Genomic DNA, 18,632 nt, shown 5'->3' with positions numbered 1-18,632 from the left:
CACTTTTACTCTCAGAAGATTTATAGTCTCAATGAGGAAAATATCATGGGCACAGTAAAGTAACATCATATAAAATGCGATGACTTCATTAAGAAAGGGAAAAGAGAATTATATACATTCATACAAAAGAGGGGGAGAGATTGCTTCTGAATAAAATGTCAGTCTTTGGACCATGAACAATGGATGTGGTTTCAGAGAGAAACCACAGAGGGAAAATTATCACTTATTGTTCCTGTGAAAGAACAGTAACTGAAAAGATACAGAAGTGGTCAGTTAAAGACTGTTCTGGAATAATAGTGAATAATCTGGGGTGTATTGTTCTAAATATTTATTATAAAAGAGAAAGCTGAAATGATAATTAAAGCCATATTTGTGGAAAGTTTTGCATGTCATACTAGGTTGAACTTAATTTTATTGACCAGCAATCTGAGAATAATTTTGACCAAGATGTTGACATAAACTGGATTATAGTAGGTGAAGATTTATGAGTAGAGTTATGAAACATAAATGAAATAAAAAACAAGTCAGAAGGACACTATGGCGACAGTGGTCCTGAATTGTAGAAGAAACCATGAGAATGGAAAGGGGACAGGGGAGATGTTTGAGAGAAACATTATAGAGGTAGACTCAACCAGCACTGTCTACGAACTGGATGTAGGATTAGAGAACAGAAAGAAGTTCAAGACCATCGATTGCAATTCCAAGCCTTAGTAACTAGAAACTATCATTTTCAGGAACAGAAAAATCAGAAGGTTTTAGAGAAAAGACAATGGGTTAGTTTGGGGGCCTATTGGTTTTGAGATATCTAGCCAGTGATGGAAAATACTGATCTATAACAATGAGAAATAAGGCTGAAGAGAGAGATTTAGGAATTAACTGAATAGAGCTACAGTTGAAGCTGTTAGAGTAGATAAGATCACTGAATCTGAAAGTATAAAGAGAAAATATGTGGACCATGAAGAAGATTTGCAAGGAAGAAGATAAGGTAGAGGGTGAAGGAAGATGAAGATATAATAAAAAATTAAAAGGAGGTCAGCTATTGAGGTACAGTGCCCTAGAGGAATAATATTAAATTAATTTATTAATCAAATAGTTATTAAAGTACTACAGGACCACATTTCAGACAGTATATACACATGGAGCTGTTGGCCTCAGTCTTTTTAATCAACCTCACCTTCACTCTGTTGAGAACACATTTGAGGGGTTCGTTCATGGACGATTAAAAAGGAAACTGAAAATTTCCAGTATCAATTATAAAGTCTTCAAAGGGTAGTTCTGAAGATTCGGTAAGCATAAGACCAAATGGAAGACTGACAAAGTAAATGAAGATAAATATAAATTTATAAATACAAAATAACCCAATGGCTTATGGGATATCTGAAAATTTTTGCACATTTTGTTACAGTTTACAGCAAGGGTTGGTAAACTATGGCACATAGGCCAAATCCAACTTGCTGCCCATCTCTGTATATAAATTTTTATTGAAATACAACCATACTCATTTGTTTATGTATTTTCTATGTATGCTTTGATACTATAGTAAACAGAGCTGAATAATTGAATTGAAATATAGACTGTATGGACTACAAAGCATAAAATATTTACCGTATGGTCCTTTGCAGAAGATTTGCTGAACCTTAATATACATAACAGTCTGCATCTTGGCCAAGCACCTTGCAATTGAATACTTCATGCAAAATTCTTTATGGACTCACTCAAAATATCGATTGTTCACAATTTCCAGTTCTTCCTATAGAAATATTATCCTGTTAATTACCACATGAACCTGTAATTTCAAATTGCTGAATGACGAATTTAAGAGACTTCTTTATAGTATGCACTGATCTACATCATTTTATATAGAAGACTTGAGAGCATCCATGGATTTTGGTATCCATAGGGAGTCCTGGGACCAATTCCTGAAGATACCAAGGGACAAAAGTTATATGTGGATTACAAGAGTCAAAAGTTCTATGTGGATTTTTGGACTGCATGAGGGTCAGCACCCTGTATATACTTTTCTACCTTATTCTACTAGGAATAACTTACACAAGAGAAGAATTTGATGCTCTATAATATTTTAAATACTAGTTAATTTGTAATATTGTTTAGTCTTCCTTTAATCCCAAATTGTCTTCCTAACCAGATCTCATTTAACTCTATTAAATATACAATTGATAACATTTTCTTAATATGGTTTAAGGTTGTCACTGAGCAACTTCATTAATGATATCAACATCTTAGGGCATTGTTCAGATTTATTAACTTGAAGTCCATGAAAGGACATTAGTCTGGCAAAGGTTCAAATATATCACATATTATTATTCAAAAAGAAAACACCACTATTTCCAGGGTGTTCAAAAAGAATGGGAAATACTGTGAAAGAGAATTTTTACCACCTCTTCTAGTCAAAATGAACATGAAATAGAACATATATAATAAGCCAAGAAAAAGGTAAAACAGCAGTCTTGAATGACCAGAAGATATAAGTTGTCCTACTGATTTTTTTTTAAAAAATTGTAATATTTGAATTAATCTTGGAAAAAGGCAAAAACTTATTTTGGTAAAAAACTGAAATTCATAAACCGATATGAATTGAACTACAGAAAGTCAGTCTATTTCCAAAAGAAAAAATTTAACTGTTTTTGTTTGCCAGGCCCTGCTAAGAGAATCCTTCAGTGTTTGAAACGTATCTGCTTGTATTTCTAGTGATTGTCCAATGATAGATTTTCCAAGTGTGGCTGAATTTCCCCCCAAAATGAAATTCATTTCTCTATATGAATATTTATACATATACTACTATCAAAACAATTAATGTTTTTAGTGTTCTACAACTCTACAAGTCACTGTGGTATTTTATTTAATCCTCTGGAAACTCTATAAAAGTAGGCATTATTTAAAAAGCAGTTGTCTTGGTTTGAAGAAACAAAATCAGCTGGAGGATTGTTCAAGGCTGCACAACTATTTAGTGGATGTCAGTAAGACTAGAACCCTGGTGCCTTTTGATTCCCAGGCCAGTACTCTTTCCTCTACCTCTTTCAGAATATCATGAAGTATATCTTTGTATAGACCAACAAAGCTCAGTGATCATGAATATGAGCCTTGAAGGCCAGCAGGCACTGCTTGATCCCTCACTTACCCTTACATGTTGGGTGAGCTCACTATGCCTCCATTTTCTACCCCACCCCACCCCAGACGAATAAAACCAACTACCTTACACAGAGCTGTTCAATGTTTTAATGGGATAACAGCATATGGCATGCACTAAATAGCCAGTAAATGGTAAATATTGTTATGAAGAGCACTTAGGCTTGATTAAGCAGGTCTAATTAGTAAATTTGCCTCACTTATCTGGTTATGTTTGGAAAAGAACATTTCAGGCCCTTTTGTCACCATTCTCTACTTGTGCTATTGCAGTAGAGCTAGCACAAGGGACAGTACAAAATATAAGAAAGAGTTACCACCTTACAATTGTATTTGGCTATATCTAGACATTGTTATTATCAACGGTCATTAATAGAATCAGTATCTAAGACAAGGAATATAAAGTGTGATCATTGTTGTGTCTGGTTATTGCTGGTTATTAATCACAGTTTAAATTATTTATAGAAATGTTTAATGAATGCTATCTCTATTCCACAGAGGCTATTCATGTACTAGTGGTAGGGGGGAAATAGCCATTTCTAAAGAATAACATTTAGGACTCTCTCAATTGTTAAATTATTTCAATTATTTTCCATTGCCTTAAAAAAAAATTCAAACAGTTAAAGAGGTTAAAGAGGTATATAATAGTCTCAATGACCTTATCCATCTTCAATGCAAGCAAATCAAAGCTACTAGAATAGAAAGGAATGGGCCAAATTATTGAACCAGATTTTTAGTAGAAACAGAAACCAAGAGATGACCTCCAGAAAAAACTTCAACTTCTGCCTCTTGATCAATGCAAATTCCTAATTACTTTTTATCAATATGGCTATATATTTGAACTTTACCAGATATACAATGTTTTTTGCTAACAATTTTTCATAGGTGGAGGGAAGCCAAGATAAATCAGAGACCAAACATTCTTAATTTGAGAAAAAGAGAGCCACAGGTTTAGGAAAATTCAGTTACATATGCACTTATGTAGATATATGTGTATATATGAGCACAAACACAGGCACTTAATTAAATACAGATATCTAAAGCTAATTATCCAAAGACTTGCATTTAATTTAATTCTTATCCCTATCACCAACCAATTTTATGATGTTGAATCGGTCACTTAAACTCAGCCTGTTTCTTTAATTCTAGAAATATTAATAAATATTAATATTCTATAAATATTAATATTTATCTTGCCTATCTGATAATATTTAAAATAATTTATGTTAAAGTCTTTTCTGCTTTGCAAAGCAGTACATTTGCATAAAAGATTGCTAGATTTTTATCTATGCAAAAAATTAATCAAAATTTTAAATATTTGCCTTAGGTGATCCGGAAGGGAGAAGTCAGCTGTTGTTGGACCTGTACACCATGTAAAGAGAATGAGTATGTTTTTGATGAGTATACCTGCAAGGCATGCCAGCTGGGGGCCTGGCCTACTGATGACCTTACAGGTACATGTATCACAATGTCAGCATAGGTGTTTCCGTCAAAAATTAACTGAAAAAGATACATATATGGGAGGAGAGGGTCATATCTTCAAGTATTTCTTATCTTGGTGGTCTTGTTTATGTGACAAAGAATTCCCTTAGGAATAGATGCCTTCCCAACACCTGGCTAATCATGAAAATCTTTAGATCTCAGGGAGAGATTGGTCTACATTCCCACCTTCACCACCAAAGTAGATCAGAATCCCTAGGTTTTCTTCTGGGTATTTTTACCCCATCCTAAGGATATTCCCAGAACTTCTGATGCAGGGCTCCAGTTAATTGACATTTGGGGTGGTGAGAGAGAGGTACTTGGATATGTCATGACATATCCAAGAATATAAATGTAGCACAATAAAGTAGGAGTTGTTTTAAAACTCTTTGTTTCTCTTATAAAGGCATGATCTTTGTCTTTAAAAAGTTAATCTAAATCGGGAACCTCCAATTAATGAGTTTTCAAATAATGTTGTCACAGGGCAAGACTGATCTGCTTAGTTTTTGTTGTTTTGTTTTGTTTTGTTTTGTTTTGTTTCTGTGGAGTTTTTGTTTATTTGTTTTTGTGTTCTTTTGGTTTGGGACTTTTTCCTCCAAAAATGTTAAGGAATATGTCATTGTGTTCTTAAAATTATTTTTCATAGCTATTTCTAATTTTTACAATATGAAAACAGAATATGATAGCTTTCATCTTTCCTTCCAATTTATTCAATGTATATTACATTCCTATTTGCCTACCACTGAAATAGATACAGAAAAAAAGATATGACCTCTATCTTAATGAAGTTAATAAGGAAAATAAAAAGGTAAAAAAATACGATTACAATATAATAAAAGGACATAGATTTGTAGAAATGGAAATATGAAGAGGGGGCTTATGAGACTAAGTTTTCAAGGAAAATAGAGGAAAAACATTCCAGGCAGAGGGCTCGCCACGTGGTATGTCAGGTCATCTAGTGGTTTTACAATTAAGATGAATTTAGCACATCGTTAGGCAAGAAGATTAGAACATCAGTGTTAGTCTCTATCCCTCGCAGGACAAGAGATTATTCATGGTAGTTTTACTAACATTCCAAAAGCTTGGTTCTAAAAATCTGTGATCCTGGGCCTTTTGACACAAGCTCACATTAAAGCTTTGTTTTCAGCGATTGGTATTCATGCAAAATACTTTCTTTTTCTTAAAAAATAAAAAACTCTGATTTGATAAAACACCCAAGTGCCTTGTGATAGCATTTGAATCCTATTTTCACCATTAGACAATGAGCTTTCTGATACTCTTATACATCCTAGTATCCTCAAAGCCAACTCAGTGCTGAAAACAAAGTCTTCAATAAATTTAGTTGAATAGATGCACAACAGTGAGCACAAACACATACACAAAATGTCAGAAAGAAAAATATGATTGTTTTTTGTGGGAGGGAATGAGAAGCAGTATTGGTACAATATTTTCCTTTATACTATTTCTTTACTTTTTTTCCTAATCTCTAATGTCAACATGGATTATCATTAAATTGAAAAACTGCCTTGCAGATTCAACTATCTGCATGGCTAAACACCTTGAAAGTGAATATATAGATTTTTTTTCCTATGTTTCATAAAACTATGCTGCTGACGATGAACATGGTCTGCTTTTTCATTAATTCAACAGAAAAATTTAATTATTACTATTTCCATTATAAAATAGGTACTGGAGAAACTGAGGTTAAAGAACAAACATAATTCTTATATATTTTACTATTTAAATAGGAGAGAGACATTAATCTCTTCTCTCGATCTCTCTCTCTCTCTCTTACTGACACACACATACATATGCATAGACAAATTGTGTTAATATGAAGTAAAAGAGCAAGATTTTAAAAATGAAAATATTAGGAAAGACAATTTAAATGTGTGGTTATATAAGATTTTTTCTGAAGAAGTGAAAATTAGCTGAGATCTAAACGGTAAGTAGAAAGAGCTAGCAGAGAAAGGCAACAAGGGCCTTTCTAGCTGAGGGAGAAGCACATGTGAAATTCTGTATATGGGGAAGAAAATGGGAAAATGATGTCAGAAGAGAGCAGAAAACCATACAGAACCTATAGAACATGCTCACAATTTGAGTATTTAATATTAAGTACAGTAAGAAATAATTGTAGGGAGTGCAGTAGAAGGAAATTATATGTATATTTTTAAAATATCATTTGGATTGATGTGAGGGAGAATAATTTGGAAAGGGGTAGAAAGTTGAATCTGGGAGACTAGTTGGTTACCACAGGTAGCCACTGCAGGCAAGAGTTCTTAGTGTCCTTGATTAAACAGTGCATTGGAAGATTTGAGATAGACTTTGGAGTACAATCAACAGGATATACAGATGAATTGACTGCAGAAAATATTACCAAATAATCTGCCTTGAAGTGTAGAGAAATAAATGTATTCTTTGATAAAGATCAATAGTTTGGTTTTAGATAAGTTTGAAATATCTTTGAGATTTTCAAGTGTGAATTAATTACTTTAACAAATTAAGTTCTTATAGTTTGTGCCAGAAAATGTAATAGGAACTGGAAATATATAATATAGCCTAAGTTTCCAAGAAATTTGTAGTAGGAGAAAAAAACAGAATAATGGGTAACAACATGGTTTACTGAGTATTGTAGGTGAGGAATGAACAAAGTATTATGGAAAAATGGAGGAAGGCCTATCTAACCCTGGAGAATTTGGGAAGATTTAATCTTGAGGCACAATCTTGAAATTCACTTAATTAAAAAGTGTAGATGATGTTAGAAAGGGTATGCATCATAAGGCTATTAATGTTACCATCATTCTCCTAGTTGCTCCAACCAAAAAGAATTGAGCCAGTCATATTAGACCCTTTTCTATTCCTGGCCACCCGTATCCAGTCACTTATCAAATATGGCTGTTTGAACTGCTAAATATTCTTACTCCTTCTTCTCCACTCCATTTGTACAATTCTTCCCTTGATTAGATTTTCAACTCACTTTTGACTATTGCAGTAATTTCTCAGTTTATTTGCCTCCTTCCAAATTTATTCCATATGCCTCTGAATCTCCTTTTCATCTTCCTACTTGATAAGGCAGATAAGGATATAAAAATTTTGTATCCCAAATACAAATTTGTCTCTTTTATTTCATTGCTCAACACTTATCAGCGTTTTCCTATCTTTATAGGATATATTCCAAGTTTTTCAACATGGCACACAAAATTCCCTCTCTCCCACATCCTCCTATGATCTTTCCAGTTTCAGTGGTGTGTATCCTCATCTGCTGACCCCACTGAATCATTAGTTTCTCAAGGACACAACTGTATCTCAACCACATTTGCATTCCCAGCATCTAATACAATGTGTGACATAGAGTAGGCATTCTGTAAATGTGTGTCAATCTGCAGTAAAATGATGGAGAGAGTTACAAATGAAGATGAGAGTAGGTATTGGGCCATCCTATGAAGAATGCCTTTAACTAAGGAGTTTGGACTTTATCCTATAGACAGTGTGGGAGCAGTTGAGGTTTTCAAGCAGAAAAATGAAACGATTCTTCTGTCATGTGTATACATGTGAGGAAAGGGGTAATAAATACTAAACATGGAAAGGTCTCCACATTGATACTATGTGAAGTTTAGCCTTTGAGATTTGCAGCACTTTTCAAAGAAGCCTATAGCTGTTTGCAACCCTATCTCACTGACTCTGATGCAAAGTAGATCACTTAAAGTTACTAGCCAGAAGACTGCTCTGATAGCTTCGGCTATTCTAAAACCTGCTACAGTGATGCTTGGGGCTACTAGCTTCAGGGAATATTCTTTCTTCTACTCGCTTGGTTTATAGTTATCCCACTTCGGCCTACAACTTGACAGTTTAGGTCACTTTTGGATCAGTGCCTTCTTTGTGATTATAGCAACTAACATATACATAATGCTTCCTTTGTGCCAGGAACTATTTGAAGCATTTTACAAATGTTAATTAATTTAATCCCAATACAATTCTATAAGATCATTAGCACAATTAAGAGATCTGAGCTCATTTAGAATTGAATAATTATTTACAAAAACAATTAGGAGGGGCAATCAACTGCCATTAATGTCTACCTATACACTTGTACATATATACATATATATTCATAGAAAGATGTTTGAAATGAAGGTAATCTATTGTTAAGAAAAGATGTTTATGAGTGGTGGGATTGTGGGTTACTATTTCATACACACACATACATACATATATGTGTGTATAAAGGTATATGCATATTGTATTGCATTATATTCTAAGAATGTGATTTCATCAATAAAGCCATTAAAATAAATTTTAAGCTAGCCATATTTTTAATAGCCATCATAAACTGGCAGGAACAAAGGACCAGAAATTAAAAAGAGAGAGGAAGAGAATCTGGCATGAAAACCAAGAAGAAAAGAAAGAAGATTAAAAATAGAGGATAAGAGAAGAACATAGATAATGTCCCTACTTCGACATATTTATTTTCACTGAGGACAGAGAGTAATTATTTTTTATCTAACAGTCATTAGATATTTATGTTAACAGTGAATGGGACAAACAGAATGCCTGCTTTCAAAGAGATCATCATCCTAAATATTGACAAATAATAATAAAATATTGTGTTAACAACAGAGAAGAGCAGAATGATGTCAGAAACTATATCAGTGGAAGCTACTTAAATGAGGTTTAAAGTTGCCTATTCAATGAACTGCATACATGCAAAAATTAAAGTAAAGATGGCAGTTGGCCAAACTAAAATGAAAGAGAATAGTGTTTGGGACATAAATACAGGAACTGAGAGTGGGGGTGAGGAAGATTGAGACAGGCAAGCTAGGCAAGGGCTAACTCTTAGAGGGCTTTGTAAGTAAGCTATGACAAATATTTTAAAATTAATCATAAGGGAAATTAAAACCATCTGTTTATTCATTTAGTCATCTAGTTATTCATTCAACAAACATAGATCTAAGTGCTGAAAATACCTCTATAACCAAAACATAAAATTCCCCTGTGATGTATACATTCTAGAGGGGAGAATAGATTTAAATGAGGCAATTATTATCTCCATAAAAATCCATAAATTGAATAAGAAAGGAAAAGTTATCGAGGTGAACTATTGTATAAATATTTACATAGTCACAATGTAAAATGTGGTTGTTTAAAAACGAACAGGGAATAGTGGTTTCATTTGGAAAGAGAGAAGGAGGGGTGTCAGATGGGAATTACAAAAAAAATGATTTCAATTATACCTGTAAGCTCTGTATGTGTATAATTCGAAACAAATGACAAAATATCAATATTTGTTAAATCTGAATTTTATGTTTGCTCTATACTTCCATGCATGGTTAAAATTTTTATATTTAAAAAACTTTATGCTATTTGAGCTACTTAAATATTGAATGCTAAAATATAAAATTTTAAAATAAAGTTTAAATTGGGTATTTTAAAAAGGAAAATAAGAGGAAACTACAGTAAGGAAATTTTGCAAATCTCAATGTGAATCTATTAGTGGTTTGGACTATAATGATGCAGTGGGAATAGACAGTAATAAAAAGATCAGATAGGTAAATAAAATCAGTAATTGTTTCCCTGAGAAGAGGGTAACTAGAGTGTGGTCTGATCTGTGAGAGGAAGAAGGAAAAAATACTGGGAGGAAACAATTTGGGCTAGGCACTCAGAGAATTCCCTAAAGCTTCTGCTAGGACGTTTTCATTGCACACCGTTCCTCATTAGATAAAGGCAAAATTGTCCTAGAAAGAATCTTTGATTTGTTTTCTCTCGAAGAATTTAGGATGACATATAAGCAGCAGATCCTTAGCTTCCCGGTCCAAAGCCAAAGGCATGGAAACACTTCCAGGTGGGTTTGCCAACTCTGGCAACCTTCCAAGAAACCCAAGGCAAAATGAAAAAGCAAAAACAATGGCCTTCAAAGAGTAACTCAGTGGAATTTGGTAAATGATACTGTGCTAAGTTTGTATGGTGACAGATGATTACAAGAATTAGTGGGGTGATCACATTGCAAGGTACAAAAAATGTTGAATCACTATCCTGTACACCTGAAACTAATATAACCAATATAAGATCGTATACCAACTTTGCTTAAATTAAAAAAAAAATCTAATAAACAATTTTAATATTAAAAAAGTAACTGTGGAAAGCTTATAACAGAAGTTAGAATGATTTCTTGCTTTTTCACTCATAAAGAAATGCATCATATTTTAAATGCAAAGTTGTAAAATGGAAGGAAGGCAGTGCATATCAACATTTTAATGTCAGTAGAAACATTCTCTTGGAAGTTCCTTTGGTTCCCTGAGTTACCTAATTGCTTTCGAGGTTGGAACCTTTGTATCTCCCCTTAAAGGGAAAAAAGTGAACAGAGTCAAACAAAGCGGAGTTGGTGGGAATCTGGAAGGGAGTGGAGGATGAGCTCCAAGGGGGCGTAACCACTGACAAGTTTTATAACTCCAACATTTGAGCTACTCAGCTACTCTCTTCTTACAAATGATTAATTTGTGTTCCTCAGTTGTCCCACTTTTCTTGTTTTTTGTTTGTTTGTTTTACCTTTTAACAAATAAGAATATTAAATAAAAAACATTGGAGGATTGCTTTTCATTATCAATAATGATAACCCTCTTAAGCATTATCCTTTTAAATCCTATGATGTAAATATTATTATTTTACAGTTGAATTAATTTAGTGCCAGGAAGATTCTGTATGTTGCTCAAGATCACAAAACCAGTGGAAAATCAAGCCCGCTACTGTGATACCCCTATTTTATGCTATGTGCCTTTCTTCACAATCAATTTTGAAGCTCCATATTTTTAAGAAATTATGGAAAGAAAAAAAATGAGCTTTCAAGCTTGCCATATGTTACTTATTGCCAGGTTGCTCCAATAATTTTCATTTCAAATGTACTTAAAATGAGCTACCTATTTGGTTATTACAATTCAATTTGGACAAGGAAAGGGGTGAAAAACTCCTTGCCATTGTTAAATATTGTGTGTTTCTGATTATTCAGGCAAGGCATCCTCACAGATTGCAAGACCTTGTCAGCTTACAATCCCTTATTTTTTATTTTTTATGCCTACAACACCTGGTCTTCCTAGGTGATCTCCATCCAAGTGCTAATCAGGCCTAACCCCGCTTAGCTTCTGAGATCAGATGGGATCGGGTTTGTTCAGGGTGGCATGGCTGTAGACAAAATATGGTTATTTTTATTAATATAATTGCAATAAATAGTTCCTATTAATGTTAAAAATGGAACAGGTTTTCAGAATTGTAACCTCTAATTTCTTGGCTTCTAGGTTAGGTAATATTCTGAATAGGAAAATATGCTATGTAGCTAGTTAGCCTATCATTCATTTATTCATTCAGAAAAAGTTCTCTTATCAAATTTCTACATTGTTTTCAACACTGTGCTAGGTTCTATTGACAGAGCTATAAAAGAAAGGTATCCGACCTCCCATTTATGTAGAATCAAATGTCCATAGTAGAAATCTAACTTAAATTCATTGTATTAAGTGTATAGCAAATGGTACATCTAATAATTAAACCATATGCCAGGTACAATGGCGGCACAAAGGATAGAAGTACTCATGAGCGAAGAGTTCCAACTAGGTGCTAAGACAGCACTGGATACTGGTCACACAGCGATTGTATAGCCACGGTTCCTACCCTCAAGTACCCCAGAGTCTGTACAGAGACACATACAAATAAAGAGGCAATTTCAATATATTAAGTATCCCTGGCATACAGTAAAAATCAATTTAATGTTTGTCTAATGAAAGAATAACAGAGAGAGGAGAAAGTTAGGGTTTTTTTACAAACAAGCAAAGGGAAAGAATGAAGAAGGAAGGAAAGTGCTAGGACGAGGCATTGATTATTATGGGAATCCTGAGGAGAGAATACTAACCAGGTCTTGGAAGTTCATTGGTATCTTTTGAGAGGAAATGAAATCAATGCATGTGAAATGAGAAGTTAATCAGGTGAAAGGGAGAGGAATTTTCAAGCAGAAAGAAAAGACTCTAAGGATAAAGCAATATGTCCTGTCTAAGAAATATGTATTTTTTTCCCAATATCACAAAGCTATTCAAAGGCAAGTGAGTCGCTATTTCACATTCAACTTTCTATCCAAGTCTATGTTATGAGAACTATCCTTTTTTAAAGAACAAACATCATAATGGTGATCGGTTGTAAAAGAAAGTCTTAGGATAGAATTTCCAGGTCCCTAAGCAATTCCTAGAATTCTCTTGTTCAATTTGCTACATAAACACTCACCAATACAATCTAAAGAAGGTGAACTTATGACAAATGTAGTGCATGTCTCTAACAATTTGTCTTTATTACCTTATAATGGCATAGTGGTTTAAATCAACAAGCTTTGGAGTCAGACATACCCATGTTGAAATCTACATTTCACCAATGACTCATTGTGCGACTTTAAGCAAACAAATTTTCTTCTCTGAACTTCAACTTCTTCTTCCATAACATGGAGGGAACAGTAGTAACTAATTCATGAATTTATTGGGGAGATTAAATAGAATGCAAATAGTTTAGTACCTCTTAACAGTTCAATTAAATTATTTTTTTTAAATAGTGATGAGAAATGAATACAGAGATGGATAGATTTAAGAATGAACAAAAGAGAAAATGTGGGAAAAGTTCCTCCAACCTCTCTCTATTGAATGCTTTCTATATTTATAAGTAAGATCCTTTAAGTTAATGACTATGTATTCCAGTGAATGGCAAAGTGTAGGTGATAAATTTGTATTTGTTGAACTAAACTTACTATTATAAACATCTCTTTTAACTTCACTTAGATTATCTTTTTTAGGACTTCTGATTTTAAATGAATGGATGACACAAGGTTAATGGTGATCTGGAAAGTCCATAAAGGTACTCAGGAGCCAGAACAATACTAAAAGGCACTTACTATCTTTCTTTCTTTCTTTTTTTTTTTTTTTTTAATCGCTCTCCCTGATTTTAAAACAACAATGGTTTTCTGGTTTTTTTGATGACTTCATTACCCACTTTTGATATTTTTTCTCACAAACAAGGGAAAGATATATTTTTAACCTTCCCAGAAGGGATCTAGCATGTATTGCCTCCAATAGTTTTACATTTATATTCAACTATTTGTTGGATAGTATTTGAAATAAAACTAAAAATAAAGTTTTGGAACATAAGGCTGTCTCAATCCTCTTTTCTATCTACATTTGCTTCATTGGAGATCTTATCCAGTCTCATATTATTAGATGATATCTATACTAAAATTTTCTGAATTTAAATATATAGCCTAGACTCCTCATCTAATCAGACTTAAATATTCAACTGCCTACTTGACATCTTTATTTGAACATCTAATAGATAACTCAAATCCTACATTTCCAAAGCAGAAATCCAGGTCTTCACCTTTCTGATCCCCAGGCTGCTCTGTCTTTAGCATTCTATATGCTACGTGATGGCAAATCCATTTTTTCATTAGTTCTGGTCAATAACTTTGAAATCATCTTTGACTTCTCTCATCTCCTTAATCAATTAGTAAAAAAAAACAAAAAACAAACAAACAAAAAACTCCAATAGCTTTTCCACAAATACATAATTCTACCACTACCTCCACTGTAAGATCCCTGGTCATCATCATTAAGCATCTTTACTGCTGAAATAACCTCCTAACTAGTCTTTCTGATTCTACCCTTGTCCCTACTTATAGCCATTTCTCAAGATTCCAGGCAGGGATACCTTTTTAAAAAGTAAGCCAGATCATATCACTCCACTGTCTAAGAATCAACAATGATTTCCTATTTCATTCAAAGTTGAAGTCCTTACAAATTCATGTTCTCCATCATCTGGCCCCTTGTTATATCTCTGAACTACTTTCTCCTTCACTTCATCTCCCTCTTACCCCAACACATTGGTCCTTTTGTTCTTCTTTTAAAACATCTGGGAGTCTCTTATCCTTAGGTCTACACCCTAGCTGTTCTCTGCCTGAAATGCTCCACCCCGAGGAACCACAGCACAGGGCTCTTATCCTTCCCTTCTTCAAGTCCTTGCTCAAATGTTTTCACTGACCAACTCATTTAATATTACAAATTGTGCCCCCTTACCCTACTCTACCTCTTATTTTCTCCATTTAATATATAACCATGTATTCTATTATTTATGTATTAATTTATTTTTACTGATCATATATTGTCAGTCTTCCCAGCTGGAATAAAAGCTAAAGGGTAGGGTTTGTTTGTTTGTTTTGCATATTTTGTTCACTGAGGAATATCAAACTCCTAGAACAGAGGTCCCCAACCTCCGGGCCATGGACCTATGATACCAGACCATGGCCTATTAGGAACTAGGCCGCATAGCAGGGGGTGAGCAGCAGGCCAGTGAGTGAAGCTTCATCTGTATTTGCAGCCGCTCCCCAGCACTAGCATCACCGCCTCAGCTCCACCTCAGATCATCAGGCATTAGATTCTCATAGGAGCACTGGCCCCTGGTGCCAAAAAAGTTGGGGACCGCTGTTCTAGAACACAGTAGACAATAAATATTTGCTGAAGAAATAAATTATAGAATGAAAGGAAGGAAACAAATCCCCATATATTGAATGCCTATCACCCATTATAATAGGAACTTTGTATTCTGCCGGCTAATCCTCTTTATACCCCAAAAGTTTGGAATCATTATCTCCATTTTACAGAAAACTGAAGATGAAAATGTAAAATATCTATGCTGTGTTCACAGAGTAAATAGCAGAAGTTAGGCTCAAACTTTACTGTAAAAGTCTTTCTGTAAAACTTAGCTTTTTCTTTGATACCATACTGCAGGTATATGGAAATCACTGGATTCTTTCTAAAAATATATCTAAAATACTGTGAAGAAATTTATGCAGTGGTCCTTTATAAACAATGAGCTTGACTAAGTTGTTTCAGTTAATGCTGAAAAGAAAAATGATTTTTTAATGAAATGCCAGAGCTCATACATTGAAAAATTGTAAAATGCCTTCTTACTCTTTAAATTTCTCAATTCTCATTAACTTATAAATTTGTTTATCCCATCAGATGAGTCAAAAAGATGGTATATTTATAAATGTAACACTATTTGTTCTGTAAAAAAATAATTGTTAAAGGCTCTCTCTCGATGAAACTTTTCAAAATCAGCCCTCAAAGAGAGCAGAAACCAGTTTTCCTCTTGCCAGAAATTACGCAATGAAAAATGTACATTGTGTTCTTCACAGTGATAAATTTGTGGTATGGCTAAAAACAATGTCATTGTGGTCAAAAACCTCTCTGATATAACCAGACTAAGAAAATAATGTGGTTTCATTGACTTCAATTTCTGCTAAATCTACCTTACCCAAAATAAATGATCATATTTCTCCCCGAGAACATAAAACATTCTAAACAGTGCCTACCTCTACGTTCTCTAACCCACTTGGGAATTGCTCCATAAAGCATTGGTATATTATATGAGTAATATGAAACGGATAAATGTCTCCTATCTTGCCACCTCTTAAAAATCACATTAAGGTGAGTGAAAAATTCAGAGAGCATATGTGCTGCCTTGTACTTCAAACAATTTAAGATAATATAATACCATTTACTTGGGGCTGTGTGTATATAAATAAGCTAAAACGATAAAATAGGCCTGGCTTTTCCCCAGAAGAACATTGGACAATCTCATAAAAGATGTAGGCACTTTAGCAGATGTTGAGTCACTACTATTTTGTGTATGCACTTCCCTTTTTCCTCTTTTTATCACTTCATAATTATTCTACCACTGTTCAAGTCACACGTTATTTTACATACTCCTCACATTAATCCTTGAGATGTAGGCAGGAAGGTATTATTATCTTCCCTCCTAAAGCTTTAATTGATTTCCCTCTGAACTCTCAGCAGTAATTCCTGGAGATGTTATAATTCTCTTACGACACTATATTACTATGCTGTAAAGGTATCATTCCTCTGATTTCTAGTAGATTTCTGCATTTTGGCTGTTTCCTTTACATTGCTTCTTCCTTCCACCCCATGTCTGTACTTCTCCTATGGTTCCTTTCACTTCACATACTCTTCAGTTACCTTAACTGAAAAAGCATGAAATAATGGTGCCTACCTCAGAGAATGTTGTGGATATTAAAGAAGTTAATGAGTGTACACGGCTCGGCACAGTACCTAGCAGTCACAGAGCCTGCATATTTGACTAGTACACTATTTTAAAGGAATAAACGATTGCCTTTGTATCACCGTGAAGCAGGGCCGATGCCTTGAATGGAGTAGGTGCTCAATAATGTGCACTGAACTAAGAAGTGTCATGCTCTAGTTGTGCTAGGTGAACAATTTTCAATACCTTTAATGAGTAGGATAAGGCATTGATCTTACCCCTTGTATACTTTTTTTTTAATATATGGGGGGTTTGTTTTCATATTTTCTTTTTATAATAAACGTGAGCATTTTAGTTACTTAAATATATACCAGTAGCTCAATTGAGGAATACCTACGATATTATGATACTTAAAATTCAGGAACTAGTAGACTTAGGAAGAGAAATGGGAGGTAAAATCCAGGGCAGAGTTTGCATGTGATTTTGCAGCCAACCTTAGCAAAGGTAATTTAAATTGAGGCTTTAGAACAGTCCTGGTATGTCTCAAAAGGAAAAAAAAAAATCAAGACTTTGTAACAGGGTCTATAGGAACAGAGAAGGAATACTGTGAGGCCTAGAAGATGGCTGAAAACTCTAAGTCATAAAATCAAAAAGGCTGTTGAACATTTGCATGTTCACAGAAAATGCTTTTTAGTACACAGTTATTTGCAAAAAAACAATTTTATAAAGTCTTATGAAAACCATGGGAAAGGGACCCTGAAAAGACTCTGGCAAGCCAGGAAATTAATAGAAATAAATAGAAATTAATCGTAAAACACTCACTGTAGCTCATATTATGAATGATGACTTTGTTTTATTCAAGTAAAATACAAAAATAGTTTTAAATATTTTAGAGACTCAGTCCTGAGAAATTGCTTCACTGTCAGGTAATCAGTCTTTAATTTTTCACATGTGCATTTTTCTAAAAGGATTTCTCCAGATTAAAGCCCTCAGTATAGGGAAGGAATTCTGTATTATTTCCATCTATGTATAGAAAAATTGAGCCACAAATAAATAAAGCAAAAAGTCTCATATTCACAGGAAATATTTGTGTGCAAGCTGAAAGTAAAGTGCATATCTCCTGATTCCTCAATTGTCCTCTTCTTCATTAATGAAATAGTTCATTCATTGAACCCATTTAACTGCCTGTTGTGTGCTGGTACTGTGCTTGGCACTAGAAAACAGCAAAAAGCAAAGAAACAGTCTCCAGTTCTCAGAATGCTCGCAATCCACCATGTGAACCAAACAAGCAAGCTCATTATGAGCATAACAGTTGTATTATTATGCGCGCGCACGCACACACACACACAGACACACAGAGAAAAAAATGTGCAAGCGCTGTGATAGGCACAAATTCAGGGAGCTGTGTGACCACATGGGAGGAACTTGTCGTTCAGCTTCAGGGAATCAGGAAAGCCAATCTCAATGAGGATCTGGAAAATGAAAGACTAAAGAGTTAGCTAGTGAAAAGGGACAGGGGAAAGGTAAAAACGAAGCAAAGTATTCCAGTCAGCACACTATTTAAATTCATAGTTTTTCCTCTCTTGTTTATCTGCGACATGGCTAGAAGAGATCATTTTCAAAGCTCCTACCTACTAATATGCATCTGTAATAATCCTTCCCCTTAGCACTCTGCTGTGCTATTAAATCATTCTTTATGCCTTAATTATGAAATAAATCTTTGCATACAATTTCAAATCCCCCTATAAAATGTAACCAATAACAAAGAACAGAAATAAAAACTAAGTAAAAAAGATAAAGCTGTGAGTTGGCTAAACTCTCTGAAGGAATTTTATTTCGGGATTCTAAAACAAAAATATAGAATAAGCTTTGAAGAGCATGAAATAGTCTGGGTCCAGTGATAAATGGATGGCTGTGAGTCCCCTCTGTGGCAGTGT

The 18,632-nt window shown here is 34.1% G+C and overlaps 1 protein-coding gene and 1 pseudogene across 1 annotated transcript in view; one reads left to right on the top strand and one right to left on the bottom strand.

Annotated features, from left to right (window-relative positions):
- Positions 1-18,632, top strand: part of GRM5 (glutamate metabotropic receptor 5) — a 383,964-nt gene that overhangs the window by 313,726 nt on the left and 51,606 nt on the right. Inside the window, 1 exon segment of the mRNA XM_015600323.1 lies at positions 4,472-4,598. Within this exon segment, the coding sequence (XP_015455809.1) occupies positions 4,472-4,598 (127 nt within the window).
- On the bottom strand, positions 11,687-11,804 carry LOC112474895 (annotated as a pseudogene).

This window comes from Pteropus alecto, unplaced genomic scaffold (genome assembly GCF_000325575.1).
Source record: "Pteropus alecto unplaced genomic scaffold, ASM32557v1 scaffold7, whole genome shotgun sequence".
Classification (NCBI taxonomy): Eukaryota; Metazoa; Chordata; class Mammalia; order Chiroptera; family Pteropodidae; genus Pteropus; species Pteropus alecto.
Note: the sequence above shows the minus strand (reverse complement) of the source record. Positions and strands in the feature narration are given on the sequence as shown.